Source organism: Paroedura picta, chromosome 4 (genome assembly GCF_049243985.1).
Source record: "Paroedura picta isolate Pp20150507F chromosome 4, Ppicta_v3.0, whole genome shotgun sequence".
In the NCBI taxonomy this organism is placed as follows: domain Eukaryota; kingdom Metazoa; phylum Chordata; class Lepidosauria; order Squamata; family Gekkonidae; genus Paroedura; species Paroedura picta.
In genome coordinates, this window is record NC_135372.1 from 83,325,351 (window position 1) to 83,345,921 (window position 20,571).

General features: G+C 41.2%; 2 protein-coding genes across 5 annotated transcripts in view; one reads left to right on the top strand and one right to left on the bottom strand.

Annotated features, from left to right (window-relative positions):
* Positions 1-19,050, bottom strand: part of ELAVL4 (ELAV like RNA binding protein 4) — a 144,190-nt gene extending 125,140 nt beyond the window's left edge. The window contains exon 1 of one of the 2 annotated variants that reach the window (XM_077333804.1): positions 18,981-19,050. The gene's annotated coding sequence lies outside the window, so the exon portion shown is untranslated. Of the gene's footprint in view, positions 1-7,725; positions 7,860-18,980 lie in introns of those variants that run through there. The other variant, XM_077333803.1, reaches the window with a different exon arrangement.
* Positions 19,051-19,349: 299 nt separating this feature from the next.
* The window catches only part of BEND5 (BEN domain containing 5), a 1,107,701-nt gene continuing 1,106,479 nt past the window's right edge, over positions 19,350-20,571 (top strand). For all 3 annotated transcript variants that reach the window (XM_077333807.1, XM_077333806.1, XM_077333809.1), the window contains exon 1: positions 19,350-19,403. In XM_077333807.1, the coding sequence (XP_077189922.1) occupies positions 19,361-19,403 (43 nt within the window). In that variant the 5' untranslated portion in view covers positions 19,350-19,360. The remainder of the gene's footprint in view (positions 19,404-20,571) is intronic.

Genomic DNA, 20,571 nt, shown 5'->3' on the forward strand with positions numbered 1-20,571 from the left:
TCTGTATCTTGTATAAACAAGAAAGGGCAGTGTTCAAGTAAGTGCTCTTGGGCAACCACCTCTAATACATTGGTTAGGGCTTCTGTATTCCTATGGATAGAACCTTTATACATTTGACTGGTAATATTAGTCTACCTGCAGCATCAAAATGCTCAGATGATGTTCATCTCTTCATTTCTGCCTAATATGCAGCTGTCAGAGATAGAGAACCTTAGCTGTTAGTGGCATCCCTGATACTGGCAGGAATATATTTTTTAGCATTTATATTGACGTTGAGCGATTTCCACATAATTTCCACATAATGGCTTGGTAAGTCTCATGACAACTTTGTAAGGTAGTCTAGTAGTATTATTCACTTTGTAGACTGGGCAGGAGGACAGGAAATGAAATTGAGAAACTTTGGCTTTTCAAAGGCCACCTCATTTCATGGCTGAATTTTAAAAAGTGAATCCCAACATTTTTGAAAAGGAAAATAGTATTGCTAATGGACCCCATAGCATTGTACTCCATCAAAATCCCTCTTAGCTCCTCCTGGCCAACCTGGCTCTACCCTCAAAGTCGCTGGGTTACTTCCCCACCCAGAGCTGGCAATTCTGTTCCCCAGTTTCTGAAGTAGTTTGACAGCAAGTAGCCCTCTGTTGCCATACAAAAGCCCAAGTTGCATGCTATTCAACAAAATGGCCTGCACAATTTATTTTCTGATTGTCCACACCTGCCCCCGTTTTTGGAATAATAAAGGAAAAACGAAACAAAACAGGAAGGGAAACAACAATTTACAACGAGTTTCACTGTTTTGCATTCATGTAGGGTAGTGGCCTTCAGCTACCTCACCCTCAGTCAATATACTTGGATATATTTTGCTTTCTTTTAAACTGATGACCAGGGACCTTGTGTTGTTGAAAGAGCAGGTTATCACTCACTAGTACCTGAGCCGGAGGGATCCTAACCGTACTGTGATCTCGACAGAACTGGCCCTGCAGCTTTAAGCGCGGAGAGCTGGTCGTAACTTTGCCTTTTAAACGCATCTTTGGGCAGCTCTTGGAGCAGCAAAAAGCGCAAGGCGAAGGAGAGCCACCACTCAGTCACTGCGATCCTCAGCCCAGCCCAGAAGCAACGCCCGTCCACGGCGGAACGCTCCTTCGAACACAAAGGGAGCGTCCACAGGATGAGCACGTGATTTAGGAAAGCAAAAACATTCTGAATTTGCGGTATTTGGCCAATACGGGCGCAGCACTTTTCCGGCGGAGAGCGAAAATCTGGGAACATGCCGCCACACTCTAAGGGAAACACGTGGCCTGACAGAGTTGATTACATTATAGTTTCACGACTGTACTTTTCGGACTACCCATGAAATACATTTTCAGAATTAAAGAGGGATGCTTCCCCCCGCCATGCAAAGCGAGGTCGATTTCTCAAAAGCAAGTGCAGTAAGGATTGCTCCTTCACCTCCGGGCATGCGCTGTGGTTTGAAAGGGTTGCTGAAATTCATCATTAAGCCGCGTTCTCCACCCTTGCTGGTGTCATTGTGCAAAAGGTTCGTGGTGTGCTGGGAAAATAGGGCTGCGTTGGAGCTACGCTGCAGAGGGGGAGAGGGGCAGGGACCGCTTTAGAATTTAGATAAACCAGCGCCGCCCAGCCAGTGTTTGTATTATGCCTAGACTTTCTAAGCACAGCAAAGGTCAGAGGCGTTGTGTGTGTGGGCTATTCCACTCTCCAACCTGGAGAAGAATCGGATAAACTCGGCAACAGGAGCCGTTTACCTCTGAGCTATCTTAACAGAAACTACAAAACAAAGTCAGAGTCCAGTGGCACCTTTAAGACCAACAAAGGCGTGAGCTTTCGAGGGCAAGCACTCTTCCTCAGACTATGAACTGACCATCATGACAGTGGGAATATATAAGCAAAAGTTAATCCTGTTACATTAGTAAACTGTGTCACAACATCCAAATACAGCCATAGCAAAACCTCCAGCGCACAACTGCAAAGAAAGTGCTTGACGCTTCCCTTCTTCCCATCCCCTGGATGTAGTGTGGCGGGAGACCTTTACAGTGATGGTCTAAGAAAGGAAATTGTCTACGTTGTGTGCCTCACGTGACAGCGCCAGCGCCGTAGCATAGAGGAAAGCTCCTGCGAGTGACACCATTTCGGTATCCTGTGCATCCTTAGGAGTAAATCTCCTTGAATTCGGGATTTGCTTCCGAGTAAACTTGCATCGGATTGGCCTACACCAAGCGGGTCGGAGTACCTCTACAAACTGAGCAAAAGTGATTGAAGTCTCACTTGTAGAAGAGACTTACCATTTCCTACTTTTTGTGCTCTCAGAGGAAATTTTAAAATTATGAGCAATATATAGCAAGCTTCAAATAAAAGATGAAAATGGAAACTAAGCGTTTTAACATTGTAATAGGGGAGGATTTTTTCCCCTGTGTAATGTTATGTAAAAACAAGAAATAGAGAAAATGCTCAGAAAGTCAACAGTTATGCAATGTAATTAAGGAATAGCATTAAATTTAGATGTTCGATTTAACTTTTAAAACTTTTAATTATAATGTTATTTCACCATCATGGAGAGCCGGTGTATTATAAATGGTTAAGTGACAAACTAGGGTGTGGGAGATCAGAGTTTGAAACCCCATTCTGCCAAAGAACCTTGCTGGGTGACATCGGATCACATTTACAGCCAGACCTACCTTACACGGGTTTTGTGAGGATAAAATGGAGAAGACAATGACTTAATCTGTTTTATATCTCTATTAGGGTGAAAAGCAGAATATTTTATAAATAAATAATAAATCATGTCATTACTAAAATAATAACTATCTTCTATATTCCAATGGGGACATGTTAGATATCTCAAAATGAAATTTGGTAGATGTGTCCTGTTATTTTCCCTGAAAATAATAAGACACAAGTTTATTTCTCAAAACTGAATCAGTTACTTGAAAGATCCACACCCTAGATTCTGAACTTTCATTTTGAGTCTCATAGGTTTCAGGTTTGGATAAATAGAAGCACCATTTGAGTTCTTCTCACATGTCAGATTGTTTTTGTGGATTTGCAAGCATTTTTCCATTTTGACCGGATGCAAGGGATTAAGTCAGTGAGAAACACAAAAACTGAAGTGGTGTTCTATAAAGACTGCTATTGCAGCAATATGCATTGCAGATTCTCAGTTAATGCACCTGCCCCAAATACCTGATATATTGTATTTGTAAGAATGTTTGTGGTTTAATTATTCTGTTAAATGCAGTAGTAATCCATCCCTCTGAAACCTGGATTTCAAAAGCTTTCAGCTTTTATTTATTTATATTTATTTATATGTTTACTTATTTATATGTTTATCACAGAGAGCCAGCTTGGCCTAGTGGTTAGGAGTGTGGACTTTTAATCTGGCAAGCTGGGTTTGATTCTGTCCTCCGCCACATGCAACCTGCTGGATGACCTTGGGCTTGCCACAGCACTGATAAAGCTGTTTTGACCAAGCAGTAATATCAGGGCTTTCTCAGCCTCATCCACCTCACAGCATGTCTGTTGTGGGGAGAGGAAAGGGAAGTCAAATGTAAGCTGTTTGGAGACTCTTTTGGGTAGAGAAAGCGGCATTTAAGAATCAACTCTTCTTTTTCATTCATTCATTCAAATTATTTACTGCCCCTCCCTATGATGTCTTGGTGCGGTTTAAATAGAACAGTGGGAGCAGGAAGGTACACTGAAACATTTGCTACAATATGAACAAAAAACCCCATAAACAGTAATTCTAAACAACATCAACCAAAGTTTAGGAATATTGTACATTTGGGTAATTACAACAATTTAAAGGGGGAAATAATAACAGCTACGGACATGGTGGGTATCAGGAGTTGCCTGTCAATGGGAACAGATTGTAGGGAGTTCCCTGTCAAGTTTTACATTTCTGCTCAGGAAAATATTTTACAAGAAGTCTGCAGATTTCTAATTTTTCCATCTCAGGTCTGTGAGGAAAAATGTTTTCCCCTCCATAGTTTCAACACTATCATCACTAAAGAACACAAACAATAGGTGTTCATGTTACTGATTAGAAAGATGAGGATTGGACACAAGCTTTACCTTCCCTGTGAAGTCCAAAACATTCCAAGAACGGCTTTGCAATCTTATTCACGTCCCCAAGTGCACACAGAAAAATATGATTATGTAGCAGTTATAGCAGCATTACAATATCAAAAACGTAAGTATTTCTAACAAAGATACTGCCCTTCACCCAGGAAAATAACCATCTGGGCAATTTTTGCCAAGTGCTATGAAAACAGAGAAAAATGTATTAGGTATTTCAGTAGCGTCAGAATAACGCAAGGAGCCATTAACATAAAACATATTGTGGATTTTTGCCTGTGTTGCTTCAGTTCTGTTTTTAGACTTCTGTTCGGTTCTAAAACCCAATCATATTTCATTGTTTATCAAATGTCCCATCCTATCAGTTGTATTGTCTCATTCTTTGTAATCTGCCTTGAATACAAGTGAGAAAGGTAAACTCTAGTGTGAATAAATAAATTAGGTTAATGGCGGGCAGAACATATGTCTGGTTATGACAAGGGGGTAAGTGCTATTTTTTCCAATGGAAATTACTGAAGTGTCTATCATTTAGCCTAAGCTCTCTGTCACTTCAGCTGTAATCTTTGCCATCCACATATGCTCTGCAGCCCTGTACTAATGTAATACCAGGAAAGTATAGTATTCCAGTTTTTGTGCAATTATGATTGTCTATAGATTTTGCATAGCCTTCAGTCAGTGGGTAGCTGAGGTTCTTCTGTAATGACTCAACTTCTACATACCAAAATTTAGATAATATCTGAAACTTATGTACTGATTGGAGATTTTGCCTAGTTGCTAGTATTTATTTTAATACAGATAGATTCAAGTGGGTAGCCGTGTTGGTCTGAAGCAGCACAACAAAACAAAATCAGAGTCCAGTGGCTCCTCTAAGAGCAACAAAGATTTATTCAAGGCGTGAGCTTTGAAGTGAAGAAGAGTGCTTGCACTCGAAAGCTCACGTCTTGAATAAATCTTTGGTCTTAAAGGTGCCACTGGACTCTGATTTTATTTTAATACAGTTACTGCCAAAGAAAGATTCTGATTCAGTATTCAAGCACATTAAATATGTGCACAGGTAACATCAATCATTGATTTGGTCCATTTGTGCTAGATAAAGGTAGTGGTATTGACACTTGATTCTGCCCAATGACTTTTACATTGTTCTGTATTGTCATTGACATGGAGAGGTATTAGAGACACTGTTATTCCCTGTGTGCTATACTTGAACAAATGCATGGCTTTTATGAGATTAGCATTAAATTACCCTCACTATTGGGTGTGAGATGGAAATCCACCTGCTTCTAATATTAGACTACAGACAGTTGATCTGTCTGGTAAAATCTGTTTAATCCATATGCTCCCTGTTGTAGAGATGTGACACTGTTCAAAGAATCCCAAATGTGTATCACATAGAAGATGTAAAATAAAAAATATAACATTTATGATATCTCCATTATTATATATTACAATGTATAGAAGATATAGATACAGATATGGACTAGGATGGCATGAGCCCAACACAATTCTGAAAATTTAAACCATGTACAAAATGATTCTGTTATATTCAAATGTATTTATCCATTTGAAAGTTATATTAGTTCTTTCTGATCATATTATCCCCTAGAAGAATAAAGACTTCCAGTGGGTCTAGTTTTATTTTGAGGTTTGTATTTTAAAATGTATAAACATTTTTTGTCACAAAGAGGTACCCCAGATAGTGTACTATCCACCATGAAACAATTCTAGAAAATAGAAAATTTAAATAAAATTGAAGAACAAACAAGAAAATAAATCATGATACAAATCCATGTAAACAAAACAGCGGTATTTATCAAACAGAAACAACACTGGATAGCAGCAACAACCAGGTAGCATCTAGTTAGTCAAACAAACAAGCTGTCTGAAGCCGTGTTTGACTTGATAGCAGAAGTGAAGGAAACGGGGGATGTACTAAGGTAAACCAAAGAGCAAGAAACAAATTGGTGCAAAGGCAGAACATTTCTCAGAGTGCAAGCACAAAGCCATAGACTTCTTGCTTTGAGTTATATTCAGATCTGATAGGATGCTAGAATTATGTTGAGGAAAGAAGCTGCATGGTTTTTGAAGTTAAAACCTGCACTCTAATGGGTTAAATGAGAACAACTGGCAGATGCTTCTGTAGACAAGATATATATATATACTAGAACAAAGTCTGTATACTTTGTTCTAGAATATATATGGGAATGGAATTAAAAAGAATCTGGAAGGTTAGTATAATTTTTGTGTCCAATTAAAAAGAAACTATTTGAATTATGTTTCCTTTGTAAATGTGTAATGTGTAGTATATATCATTGATTATTTGGTTTTCTTATCAAAAGTTAATTGAATTTCACTCTGAATATGTCCTTATTTTATTATTTTATTAGATTCCTCATGATTAAGCTGCACATAAAACACGTAAGAGTTGTATAATTATTAAAGATTCTATTTCATTCTTTGTTCTGATAACGGATGATTAAGAAATAAGAAATCAAATGGTTTATATTGAGCAAGCAATCCAGAACATGAGCACCATCACCTGTCTTAGCAGTTTTACTGGTTGGAATCATACCACACGTATACTTATCTGCTAGAAATACCTGATGCTGTAGATACTCTAAAACTGCTTTTGACCAAAGTTTACTACCAAACAATGTATAACTAAGTTTCCATTTAAAATGTATTTTAAAAGTACCTCTCACATCTAGGAAATATATTCATCATTCACTCTGATAGAGTACTCCAACCAGATTTGACTTTTATACTGTACTAATTATTTGGGAATCACATGCAGTTATACATCAATAAAGTCAAGTAAACAAATTCTTTTATTATTCTCTTTAGTTCTATTTGTAGCACAAATATTTTTGTTGAGCTAGTATGTTGCTTTGTAAGTCTAAGATTTTATCACTAGCATTTGTTTGCAATACAGTTTAATATATATAATGTATATATTTATAACTCAATTAAACTGGAACATTTAATTGTTAAATATTTGCAGTCCAATGTATACTTATTTGGGAGTCCCACTACATCAGGATTTAAAACGTTTGCTTAACATTGAATGGCAATTAACTCTTAACTCAATTTTCTTTTGAAATGTGGAATTATAGTTCTACAGTAAGTTTGCAGCAATTCTAAAAGTAGTTACTCTGGAACAGATCCACTAAACTCCATGGGAGTACTCCAGAAATATTCACGATCTGGGATTGTAGGTTAAAGATCTGGTGTAAAATCTATGAATATCTTATTTCTGGCATCTAATCCATCTAAATTTACTGGGCTTTCACTAAAACTAAACAGTTACCGGGTTGCTCTTTAATTGTCTTTATAGCAGCCAGGATAGCATACCAAAGTTGTTCACTTGCCGATTATTTAACAATAAACAATTATAGTAAAAAAACACAATTATATAAAAATCAGAATTATATATAATAAACCTCAAAAGACAGCTAGAATAGCTATTACAATAAATGGAACAAATGGTGAATTGTAGTTCTATACTGAATACTTCAGTTTAAAAAACTAGAAAATTACAATGTTCACTTTAAATGTTAATAGAATGTTGCTCCAAATACTTGCCATATAAAACAAAACAAAAATAGTAACTTCCTTAATATTAAAGGTAGAGCAAAAACTTACACAATTTGTTCTCAGAAAAAGTATTGTACTCAGGCAAGACTATGAAGTTCCTAATGAGTTGCCAAGGTTTTGCAGATTCATTGTATATATGAAAGGTCACCTGTTTTCCTTTTGTCTATATAGTGCCGTCTCTACCTGAGCATGTAATTTTCATTACTCCTCCCAGAGACCGCCCTGTTTCTTTGTGTATTCGTGGTGATCCAACAATAACAACCTTGCTGACTCTGGAAGCAATGGATATGCAAGGAAAATTATGCCATTTATAGACAATCAGTAGCCCTCACAATAGAAATCTTAAAGCAAAATGTGAAATTTTGCTGGTACTGTCTCTTAAATTTAGAGTTTACATCATCGAATTTAGAGTTACATCATGAAGCTGGAATTTCACAATTATATTAAAGGAAAGTGGGCAAATTACAGATTCATAAATGTATACACCAAATCATGTTAGACATACTACATAATGTTTAATTTTGAAAAGCCAATGCAGTCTAAAAATACCATTTTGGTAGTAGAAAGAGAAAGTTATTTTGCATAGTTTTGAGATGCGTTCTGAAGGCTTTATTATGCTATTTCAGGAGGGTATATCGAAGCTGTGTTTTTCATAAAAGGTCTGAATGCCAAAGCTTGGAATTTCTACAGATGTTCATGTGAATGGATTTGGAAAGGTGGCTGATTCTTGCAAGGGCTTCTTCAGACTAGTATTGGAATTGTTGCTACCACAGCTGTGTAGTGTTGCTATTTTGGACTCGGGGAGGGAAAGAAAGAGAATGGGTTTGGTCTACTAGGTAGATAATTGAACTTAGACCTGGGAGACATGGATTAACATGTTGGTTAGCCAAGGAATCATAGATTTGAGCTAGTCTTTGGGTCTCAATCTCATTTACCCATCTGTAAAACTGGATCTAAGGTAATTTATTTATAACATTTTCTGGAAAGAAATAATAAATACTGTTGACCACTGTATAGATTTTTAAAGTGCTATACAAGCTGAAGGCATGTTTTTCATAGGATTGAGCCTTTCTCTTGAAAATGTATAACAATGCTTTTGACAGTAACAGAATTTGTACTATTTAACAGTGAAGCAGGAAACTGGATTTATCAAAGGCTTCTATTTACATGCAGAAGTTGGGCTATAAATTTGTGTCTGTTTATTGAGAGCATTCTTCAAATTGCTTTACTAGTACAAAAACCATTCATGTAGGAGTTTAATCCCAAATTAAAATAATTTACTTGGGATCCATTTTGAGGCTTCTTGTGAATGATAGACTATGAATAGTATACAGTAAATTAAAAAGGTTGGCCAGTTGCTTATGCCCCCTGCAGAGCTCTCTGCTTTGCAGGTATGAATTTACTGATTGTCCCAGGCCCCTGGGACGTACGCCTGGCTTCGACCAGGGCCAGGGCCTTTTCGGTCCTGGCGGAGGCCTGGTGGAATGAGCTCCCGGAAGAACTGCGGGCCCTGCTGGAATTACCAGCTTTCCACAGGGCTTGCAAGATGGAGCTCTTCCGCCAGGCATATGGTTGAGGCCAAGACACAATACCGGGTTTTTCCAACTGGATCCCAAGTTCCAGCAGACCAGCTCCCGCACTCACTAGAGGAAGATCTAGACCCCACCCTGAACAAGGTGGGAAAAGATTAAATAAGGATATATTGCCATCTTTGTGATATAGTTTTATTCTGTAACTAGTAAAAAAGCCCATTGTATCCTAAATACAATGGGCGCTAGGAGGCTGGGGCAGAGTAAAAGATCGCTTACTCGTTGCGGCGTCTTCTTGCTGGCGGCCATTTTCTGCAGAGAGGCTTGAGCGGCGGTGGAGGCGGCGGCGGCTTGATGGCGGAGGCGGCGGCTTGAGCGGCGGCGGAGGTGAAGGCGGCAGTTTGAGCGGCGGCTTGACGCAGGCCCACCTGCCCAGGCCCACCCACCCCCGAAGCTCTCCCAAGCCTTCTCTCAGCCGGCGGAGCGGCCGAGAGAAGGTGGCCAGGTCCACCCGCCCCCCAAGGCTCTCCGAAGCCTTCTCTTGGCCGGCGGAGCGGCCTCACGGCGTCTACGACACCGCGAGGCTGCTCCGGCGGCCGGGAGAAGGCGGCGCGGCCGACCGCTCACCTGTGGCTGTGCGGGTGAAGCAGGCAATGGGGAGCCGCGCGAAGTGCGGCTCCCCATTGCCTGCTTCGGGCGGGATGGACACTTGGAGGGGCCAATCAGAAGCCGTGCCCCTCCGAGTTTTTATCCCGGACAGGGCCCGCCCTAACTCCTCCCACAGTGCCCTTACTGCTTTATTCAGTCTGTGGCACTCCGCGCCACGGGGCTGTTTAAAGATTGGGTAAATTGGGATTTTATTGTTTTTAGAATTTTATGCTGTGAACTGCCATGAGACCTATTGGGGAGTGGCGATATACAAATCCAAAAACAAACAAACAAACAAACAAATAAATATAGAATTGATTGTATTGGCTGTGTGTCAATATATACTTGCAAAATATTCTCTGAGTAGCTCTTAAGCAGCAAGTGACCTAGTGTACTTCCCTGCCGTGCTGCACACCAATTACTGATTAATTACACCCTTGGTTGGGAAGCTGAGACCAAATTGAGAGACAAGCTCAGAGTCCAAGTTCAGTCTAAATGGTCTAAAGCTGAGAGAGTCAGTTCACCAAGAAGGGTGGGGCAGGAGGCACAGTCACAGCTGTACTGTGGTCAAGGAGGTGGGGAGCAGAGTTGAAAGCAGACTGGAGTCAAGAGCCAGTAATGGAGTCCTAGGACAAGCCAAGGTCAGGAGCCCAGAGTGAAGTCAAGACAAGCCAAAGTCAAGAAACAGGAATCAGTCAAGTAGAGCTTTGCCTCAGTGTATCAGAACATCGAATGTCTAAGTAGACAGACAGGAAACGCACACGTCGTAGCCATGGAGAAGCTTGCCTCAAGCCTGTTCTTAAGTACACCAAGGCTGGGTGGAGTAGTCATCAGTTGAAGGGCTTGCTGCTGGACCTAGTCCTTGTCAATGGAAGGAGCTTCAGTTGGACCCCATCGGGACTAACAGCGTGTTGACAGCCAAGCTGATCTTCTGACAATTGTCAAATTTGCACACTGTTACTACCACTCCAGCAAATCCTCTGACCTAAATGGGGCCTTTTCTCCAGGTCTCAAGGGTGCTGGCTGATAAAGATGGGTGGGAGCTTGACTGAGATCAGGCTGCTCATCATCTAGAGCAGTGGTCCCCAACTTTTTTTTATCACCGGTGTCAATGCTTGACAATTTTACTGAGGCCCAGGGAGGTAGTCTTTTGCCAAGGCACGTCGCCACCACCGCATGAGCCCCTGCTCTGCTTGCTTTCCCACTGGTGCCCCTGACTTCCTGGGTGGCACTGCTAGCAGCAGCTGCGCAGTGCCACACCGAGGGGGAGCCTTAGCCACAGCGGCCGCTGGAGAGCACCAAAGGTGAGCTGGCAGCAGAGTGGCAGGGCAGGCCCCGAGGCAGCAGCCAGGGAGGAGGACGAGGAGGAGCCGCGGCCTGGTACCGACTGATCCAAGTACCGGTCCACGGACCAGGGGTTGGGGACCACTGATCTAGAGGATCTGGCTGCCCAGGATCTTTGCTGGCAGGAGTAGGAGTATGCTTGGCTCAGGCAGTCACCTGGGTCAGCTATGCCTATGGAGTGCCCTCTGGAGGCTCAGCTGGAGGTGCAGGCCTGACACCTAGAATCAATGTGCATCAGTTCATTAATACCTGATATGTGTATCCAAATAGCCCCCAAAATATCTCAAGTTGCATGATCATATTGCAGATCAATCTGATAAAAGAGTATTTGTTTTAGACATTTATATCCTACAAACTTTCTACCAGGAACTGACTCATGGGTTGGCTGTGGGGCAGACTAGCTATTAAGAGTACTGAGAAAAGGCCCCATGGCATGATGGTCTAAGGTGCTCCCTTGCAGCCAACTATGTCAGCTTTAAGTGACGAGTGGTCTGAGCCCCATGTGGGATGGAGAACAAGGAATATGGTACAGCCCCAAACCATGTGGGGAATAAAAACTATGCTCTGATCATGCCTTGTCCTGAGTGGTGGAAAAGATCTATTGCAGAACCTGATATAGCAAAAGAAATGTTTGGCCAAGCCATGGAGGGCAGATGGTCAGCCTCTTCTTTCCACCATTGAGGGCAGGGGAGGAGCCCTTTTCTCAGGCCATTTTCCTTTCCAATCTGCCCCTTTGTGACTTTAAAATAAATTATTTTAAAAGAATAACCACAAATTGTCTTAAAATATGAAGAGACAAGATGAATAAAACATTTAAACCAGTGGTCCCCAACCTTTTTTCAGCTGGGGACCGGCAGGGCAACTGCCCCGCCCACGCAGCGCGCATGCGCATGCGCAATGCGCGGCATGGCCCTGATTCCCTCTCCCCCCCCTCCCGCAGTAAGAAGCTTCCCGGGCTGCAAGCTTGCGGCCTGGGAAGTTTTTTTATTGCGGGGGGGGGGGGCGGGGAGAGGGAACTGCGGCCCGGTGCTCTGGCCTTCGCGGCCCAGCACCGGGCCGCGGACCGCAGGTTGGGGACCACTGATTTAAACCATTCACAAATTTGTAGAACAGATTAAATGTTTAAAATGTAAATGCATACAAGGCCTTGTCAATTAAAAATGTTTGTAGTAGTATTTGTAGCATGGATAACATTGTGCCAGAGATTCCCTCCCCCATTGTTTCAGACTACATGCAAGTATTCCTCGGGAGCACCTATGTTTCTAACCTCTTTTGAGTTCTGTACACAGGCAAAAATCTCATGGGTGAATATCCTATATTGACAATATTGCTATAGAAAGTGGGACTGCTATATTTCCAGGTGAATCTTCAAAGAAATGTATGAAAATTATTTACTCATAACCAACAGAAACATCTGTAATACTGTCATCAATTACAAGAGTGCACATATATTTTTACTTAATTCGTATCAAAACCATGCACATGGAATATGAAGAAATTTAGACACTTTTACTTAGAGAACATCTTCCTTAATAATATACTTCCTTAAGTTAACCCCTATTCTTTGTAAATATCCAATGATATAACTAACAAGTAAATTTTTCAGGATGATTAAAGCATGGTAAGGAATTTGAAACGATTACTGTGATATTGGGTGGGGGGAGGATATTTGATGTCAAATTTAGAGCACTGTTACTTTTAAGTGGGATGATGGTGACACACTGCCAATGATTTGCTTTTAAACCAGAATCCTACTCTAGAACCAAGTACTAAATATTTACATGGAACCCGTCATGTCAAAACATTGAAAAAATTGGAGGGTGGGGGGTGAAATCTAAAACAGGTGGGATCTAGAAAAGACAGTAATCACTGCCCCAGATCAGGCTGCAAGCCTTATAATAATTTCAATGACAACAAAAACCCCATGCCCACCCACATTAAATCTCAAGGAGAATTTCATTGCTCTGGCAAGTGTGATCCTGTCAGATCATGGAACATTAGCATGGCCAGCCCTAGCTAGCATTTGGAAGAGCAAGGAATACAAGGCTTGTGATCCAGGGGCAGGCCTCTGAGCATCTCTTGCCTGGCTTCCAATTTTAGCAATTTTGCACACATGTCATGCAATAAATATAAGTAATAAATAAATAATACTAAAATGGAACCTTGGTTTATGAGCATATTGAATCAGGAATGGAGAGGAAGTTATTATTAGCAGTTAAAAGTAAGACATAATTGAAACAAAACCATTTAGAAATTGCATAAACATGGAATTGGTAAAAGCAGACTTATTCCAAGCCATTTAGCTCACTGTGGTTGAGAAACCTGATCTTTTAGCTGTACCTAATCAAAATACCATTTAGTTCCAACTGAATGCTGCAGGGGAGATTTATTTAGCAAAAATTAGTGGCTACTTAATGTATAGGTGTGAAGGGTATCATAAAGAATGAATAGGGACCATATGTGAAGATTGTGTTAAAATGTCAGCATAAAACCCATTCTAATCTGCTATTATAGGATCATGCCTTTCTGTTGTTCAACAGAAGCCAGTCAAAATCCTTAGCAGATAAATGTCTAATCCAAGATAAACATTCATGAATCCAAAATAAGATTAAATCTTTACTTCAAGCAATCCCACAGATCGAGTGAAAACCTTTGCTTCTCATTTTGTAATATGTCATTGGCTAAAATAATATGTATATATGAAAATAAATGGTGCTGTAATGGCAATCACATACAGCTCTGAAGAACAAGTTGGTTAAAGATCATGGAATCTGTATCCTTGCAGGTTTATAGATACTAGGAATTTATCAAGCATGTTTACATCTATTGTGATGGTTTCAGTGATGTGGAATCTTATAATTGTCTATACGTCTAGTATGAGATTTTGATCTCTTTAAATGCTGCTTTTTACAAGGTATGTTTGATTGCATTCATATGTAGTTCTAAATAAGTTGGCAGCTGTGGATTTTTAAAAACAACTAACTAGCCCAAAAATCCAGCAGCCATTCTTTTGCAGACTTAGACTGAGATAATAATTTTCCAAAGGTCATATAATGAGCATAATAGTTGAGAAGCTGTTCAAATCCAGGCCAAGTCCAACTGTCTATTCATTATATTATGCTGCTGCTCTCTGTACATTTATAAAGAGGTGATTTGTCCCCAGATCTGATGTCTTATAAAGTGTTTTTTTGGCCCAGCTTCTCCAAAGCACTGTTTCTGCACTAGATATCTCATTTGGACTTACATTTTTAAAGGGTTTATTGTTTCATCCATTTCTGCACTCAAATTTGCTTCTTCAGGTACAGTCGCGAATTGCCCCCTCACTTGCTCCACAGCAAAGGAATCCCCAGAAAATGATATTTCATGTTTTCAAGTGGGGTCTAATGGGATATAATTCGGGGCTGCCCAATGTGGAAATGTATGCAATTGGATTTCCCCCCATGCCTGCCATTTTGAGTAATTTGGGAATGCCCCTTTCCTTGTCACTGACCTTCCCTCTCCCTTCCTTCCCCTCCCACACTCTGTTCCAAAACATCTGCCTTAAAAAAGGGGTTATCTCTTTACAATGCCCTTTCTAAGTTTTTTTTAAAGCAGTATTGCAATCTTAAACAGCAGCTTTATAACATTACTGGGGGCAAAGCGCATTGTATCCAGGAATACGGGTGCTAGATCTTGGTGGTGGGAAGAGGAATGGTCCAGTCTGTAAGGGCATGGGGTTGAATATGTGCGTTGTGTGGGAGGTTGTGCTGGCATGGTGACGAATGAGGGCATGGGTGTGGAGAGATGGGTATCAAGAACCTGTGGTTTGGAATGTTTGTTGAGTGTGGGAGAGGACTGACCTTTGGGAATTGTGGCATAGTGGTTACAGATGAGCTTTCAAAAGCCATGTCTTCAGATATGTGAAGGGAAGATCAGACTGGAGACTCTTTTTAGGGGGAGATTACATAGCAACCAATTCCTTCCCGTTCTGCATTCAACGTAATTTCCCTTCTTCAGTGAATTAGGCCGCAGACACCGAAATGTTCCCCTGCCCTAATCCACATGGGGTAGTCACAGTACACAGGTGTCTGGCCTGCTCCTTCTGTCTTCATTTTTTTTACTGTAGATAAAATCTTATGTGTCCACATGCTTCTTTCACGGTTGTTCCTTAAGAAGAAAAAAAAGAGCTGGATTTTTATACCCTGCTGTTTACTACCCAAAGGAGTCTCAAAGCGGTTTACAAGCACCTTTTCCCTTCGTCTCCCCACAATAGACAACATGTGAGGGATGTGGGGCTGTGAGAGGTCTGAGAGAACTGGGAATGGCCCGCAGTCACCCATCAGGCTTCAGGTGTCTCAAAGGGGTTTCCAGTTGTCTTCTCTTGCTCTCCCCATAACAGACTCCCTGTGCCAGAGGTGGGGTAGAGAGCCTCACTTGTAAGACAGCAACCCTAAGAGGAGGTCTCTCTGTGCACAGCAGTCTTCACCTTAGTCAGGTTTATGCATACCTAGAGAGAGTTTGGTGTAGCCAGTTTGGTGTAGTGGTTAGGAGTGCGGACTTCTAATCTGGCATGCCGGGTTCGATTCTGCGCTCCCCCACATGCAGCCAGCTGGGTGACCTTGGGCTCGCCACAGCACTGATAAAACTGTTCTGACCGAACAGTGATATCAGGGTTTTCTCAGCCTCACCCACCTCACAGGGTGTCTGTTCTGGGGAGAGGAAAGAGAAGGTGACTGTAAGCCACTTTGAGACACCTTCGGGTAGAGAAAAGCGGCATATAAGAACCAACTCTTCTAGGTAGTATGGAATTCCAGAACATGAACCTAGGTCAGTGGGTTGCCGTCTTCCAAGTGAGGCTCTCTACCCCACCTCCTTCACGGAGAATCTGTACACTTGTGAACCTTGTTTCATTTAGTCTGAGGAAGAGTGCATGCACTCGAAAGCTCACGCCTTGAATAAGTCTTTCTGGTCTTAAAGGTGCTATTGGACCCAATTTTTGTTAAAGTACACAGTTGGAAGCTGTTTGTCTGTCAATTTCAAGTGAGTACAGTGTAGTTATAAAAATTTCTTTGCTAGGTGTTGTGGTAGACTATTAGCACAAACTGCAGGGCCAGATCCTCTAATGCAGGGGTCCCCAACCCCTGGTCCGGGGACCGGTACCAGTCCGTGGATCAGTCGGTACCGGGCTGCAGCTCCTCGTCGTCCTCCTCCCCAGCTGCTGCCTCACCACTCTGCTGCCAGCTCACCTTTGGTGCTCTCCAGCGGCCGCCATGGCTAGGGCTCTCCCTTGGCATGGCACTGGGCAGCTGCTGCTGGCAGCGCCCCCCCAGTGGCTGGCAGGAAGTCAGGGGTGCCGTTGGGAAAGCAAGTGGAGCAGGGGCTCAGGCGATGGCGACATCCCTTGGCAAAAGCCTCCCCCCCCGGCCTCAGTAAAATTGTCAAGCGTTGACCGGTCCCTAGTGATAAAAAGGTTGGGGACCACTGCTCTAATGCATTCTGCATAGATATTCTGTAAGGACTCCAGCAAGGACTGAAAATTATCCAGGGATTTGGTTCAGTACTGCTGTCAAGCACCTGCTCACATTGGCATTATGACACTTTTATTTGAACAATATCATTTAATTATCAGACAGCTTCATTTCACTCCTTTTCTGACATATTTAAATGCATTCTTTTCCTTTGAAATCATATGCCATTTCACTGCCATTTGTTCAGCAGATTGTCCATCAACAATAACAGTTCTGTGTATTTTATTTATAAACAGGTAAATAGCTGTTTTCTCTATACAGTTATTATCTTGTTTAACATTGCTCTTTTGTCCTCAAAAAATCTTATAGTTGGTATTGGTCTGTGAAGGTGTCTTTATCTTACCAGAATTGACTGGTTATTTTGGAACCAATAATGTAAAAGAGGAATGTGGAATGGTAAAGTATAGCCTGACCTTATCAGATCTCAGAAGCTAAGCAGAGTTGGTACACCAAGGAAGATTTTGAAGAGGCAGACAATGGCAAACCTCTCTGCTTAATCTCTTGCCTCATAGAATTAAAAAGATAACTTAGTTAAACATTTAAAATTTGTTTTTAAAAATCCATTAAATGTTTGCATATACCTATCACTAGGATTCAGTACACATTGTTACAGCAGATGCAGCGTTCTGTTCCAGGAAGACATTTCTGCAGCTAATTTTTTCACAGAGTTTTATCATATACAATTGCTATCGCATACATTATACTTTAAAATCAAATAATTATGAAAGTTTGGGGGAAAACTCCACTTTACTAATGTCCCTAGGTAAAGAAGACAGAAGGCAGGATTGAAAGAAACCACTTGGAAAAGTGGCAGGTCTGTACACAATGGGCAGCCAGTTGCTTCAACTTACAAGGTCCCTTGAAAAGGAAGGGGGCTTCATGAACTTCTAATTGGCCATAGCTGATTTTTGAGTAAACTCTGCTTTTGAGTAAGGCAAGGTAGGAAGAAAGTGGATATGATTGGAGAAGCATAAAAAGCAGAGGAGACCAAAGGTAAAGGACTTCTGTGGCTCTGATCAAAGAACCAGTTGCTATGTGCCATGCCGCTCCCGCTCAACATGAATAATGTTAGAATCTATTAGCCAACATGTTTAACATGCACAGTGTTGTTAAAATCGTTTAAAATGTCAAACACATGAACAAGGAAGGACAAAAATCTATTACACTATTGCTTCTTTATAATTCTTTTATGGATTTAACACAAGAACTCACTAATAACATACCTGACTTGAAGGAGTTTTTACTCTCAAACGTTTATGCTCTGGAAATCTTGTTGGTGTTTAAGCTGCTACTGGAACTGAAGCTTGTACCAATAGATTGCCATATTAGCTGTTTATGATACAGCTACAAAAGTTATCTAATAATATTGACCTACTATTGATGTGTTTATGGAGAATCACCTTTTTATACAGAAGACTAGATATTCTTAAAGTAAGATATTTCAGGAATAAATACTGGCCCTTTAACAGACTTAATAGGATGATATTGACTAGGTGATGTTATTTATCTCTATCCTTCAAAAAGCTTCTTATTGTAAGGGGTAGGAATATTCCTCCAGGTTTTGGTAGTCCTATCTAGTTTCCATTCATATGGGATAAACCTCTAATCACTTTAGCCCTTGAGCCTAGATCCAAGGAGTGTCAATTCTGCTATAGTAATTACTGAGTGCAAGGGTGTGATTCTGTGTATGTGGCATATGGCCTTTAGTGCCACTGAGACACTCCCCGTCTGAGGGACATGAATCCGTGCAAATATCCCCCTCAGTATAACTGCTGCCAAATCACATTGATGGAGGAGTGGGAGTATTTTTGAAGACCCTCTTTATCACTCCAGGGAGGAGAAAGGTTGCATCATTTTAATGTTTTACACAGCAAAGCTTTCTTGATTGGAAGATATGGAAAATAAACCCCCTTTCCTCTCTTTGATGACCTCAGCTTTACAGTAGTCTATTTATCAATCTCTTTGTGATCACTCACAGGCTTTTGGACCAGGAAGGGATATAAGATGTTTTTTTCCATATGTCCTCATGTATTCATCTGGTCCAAGCAACAAAGTACCCCCCCCCTGATGCTAAGAGGGAAGGGAAGGGACAATAGTTCATTTTCCCCTCTTACAGGAATGGATGAAATCTTTCTAATACATTGTTTTGTAGAACTGTATTTCAGGTTGCTAACAACCTGTAGAAAAAAATGTCTTGTCTATTAGGCAGAGGCTTAATTTGTAGAAATGGGTAGGTGATGTTTTTTACCTTAGAACCATAAAAAGCTTTAGCTACCTGTCTTCATTCAGAGAAACCCTGTTAAAGAGATAGGGCATTTTTTTCTTGCTGTTTTTTTCTTTTTTCTTTTTTGGTAATCGCGACATCCGAGTTGGGCTGCTGGTTTAGACAGCCCTTGTCTGCAGCCCTTCAGCGATCTTTATTGCAAGTTTAGCTGGAAGGCAGTGTTACTGTGTTCAGTGGACTTACTCCCAAGTAAATACTGCAGTCGCTTGAATTAGAATCGCCGAGGAAGGGCCTACGATCTCTCTCCTTGACTCTTCTTACTAACATACTTCTTACAACGTACGAAGAAAGGGACTCCCGGGTTGTGACGTAGGTTGCCATGGTGATGCCCGGATAGCGTCTCACGGCGGGAGGGGGGAGGGAATGACGGAATGAAAACAAACATGGCGGAGTGGAGCAAGACCGAAGATACGGGTTAGTTCTAATAAAGGCGGCCCCGGGGGAGGTGAGGGGTGGAGGAGGTGGTATAATTGACAGCGGCAGTGAAAAGAGGTAGCAGCAATGTTGAATTTGAAAGGAAATAGAACTTCGCGGAGGAAATCAAGGAGAGTCTGTGGAAGAGTTGATGGGGAACGACTTCTTGCGGAAAAGGCGTCGTTGGGAGGGGGCATGGTCCCGGAAAAGGCTATGGGGGTGAGCTACTCGTCAGTGGGGATCCAGCCTTCCGTGGGTTGGAAAAGAGGTTTCTGTTTCTCAAGAAGTCGCAATAGAGGCTTTCAGCAGTAGTGGATATTAAGACCCCGTAATGACGTCTTCATGAAGGGCATTGGGCGCGGGCGGGGAGCCTTCCTTTCTCAACGCATAAAGGGAAAGTATTTTTGTGTGTAGTAATTAATTATTAATAATTGACTGTTTATTTAGTTAAACTTCTAACTGGCTCCATCCTGTGGGCTATGTTAGGTGGTCTCACCAAGATCTGCAATAGTGTCAGATTACTGACTAGTTACATGTGGAATGTTTGATAGGCCTTCCTTTTGAGAAAATTCAATGAGATTCCCAAGCAAATGTGCACAAATTACAATGTACTGAAAGTAGAGGAAAGAATGAAGGAGATGCATAATTGTTGGTCAATTAGAACAAGCCCTATTTCTATTAATTAAAGTCATGGAATGGTTGTTTTTATCGTATAATAAAATAGATAAGGGAAAATATTTTAATTTTATCAGGCTGAATAAGAGCTCAATGTGAGCTAACAATCGCCAGTGTGGTGAATCTGTATCTTTATCTGAAATAGGAAGAGGATAAAATTGTCAGCTTTTTTGGAGATGTTAACTATTGTCATCATATATATTTATTTAATTCATTTATACTTCACCTTTCTCCCAGTGGGGGACCAAAGCAAAAACAACCTTATGAGGTAAGTTAGACTGAGAGAGTGTGACTGACTTCCATGGCACAAGTGGGGATTCAAACCCAGTTTTCCAGATGTGACACTGTTAATTGCTGTACCACACTGGCACTCTCGCTTTGTTCTAATTCTCAACCTGGTCAAATCTAACAATATTTAAATCTTGTGACTGGAGCTGTGAATGGACAAGATATTTTACATATCTGAAAAACACGCAAGGTTCACAGAACAATC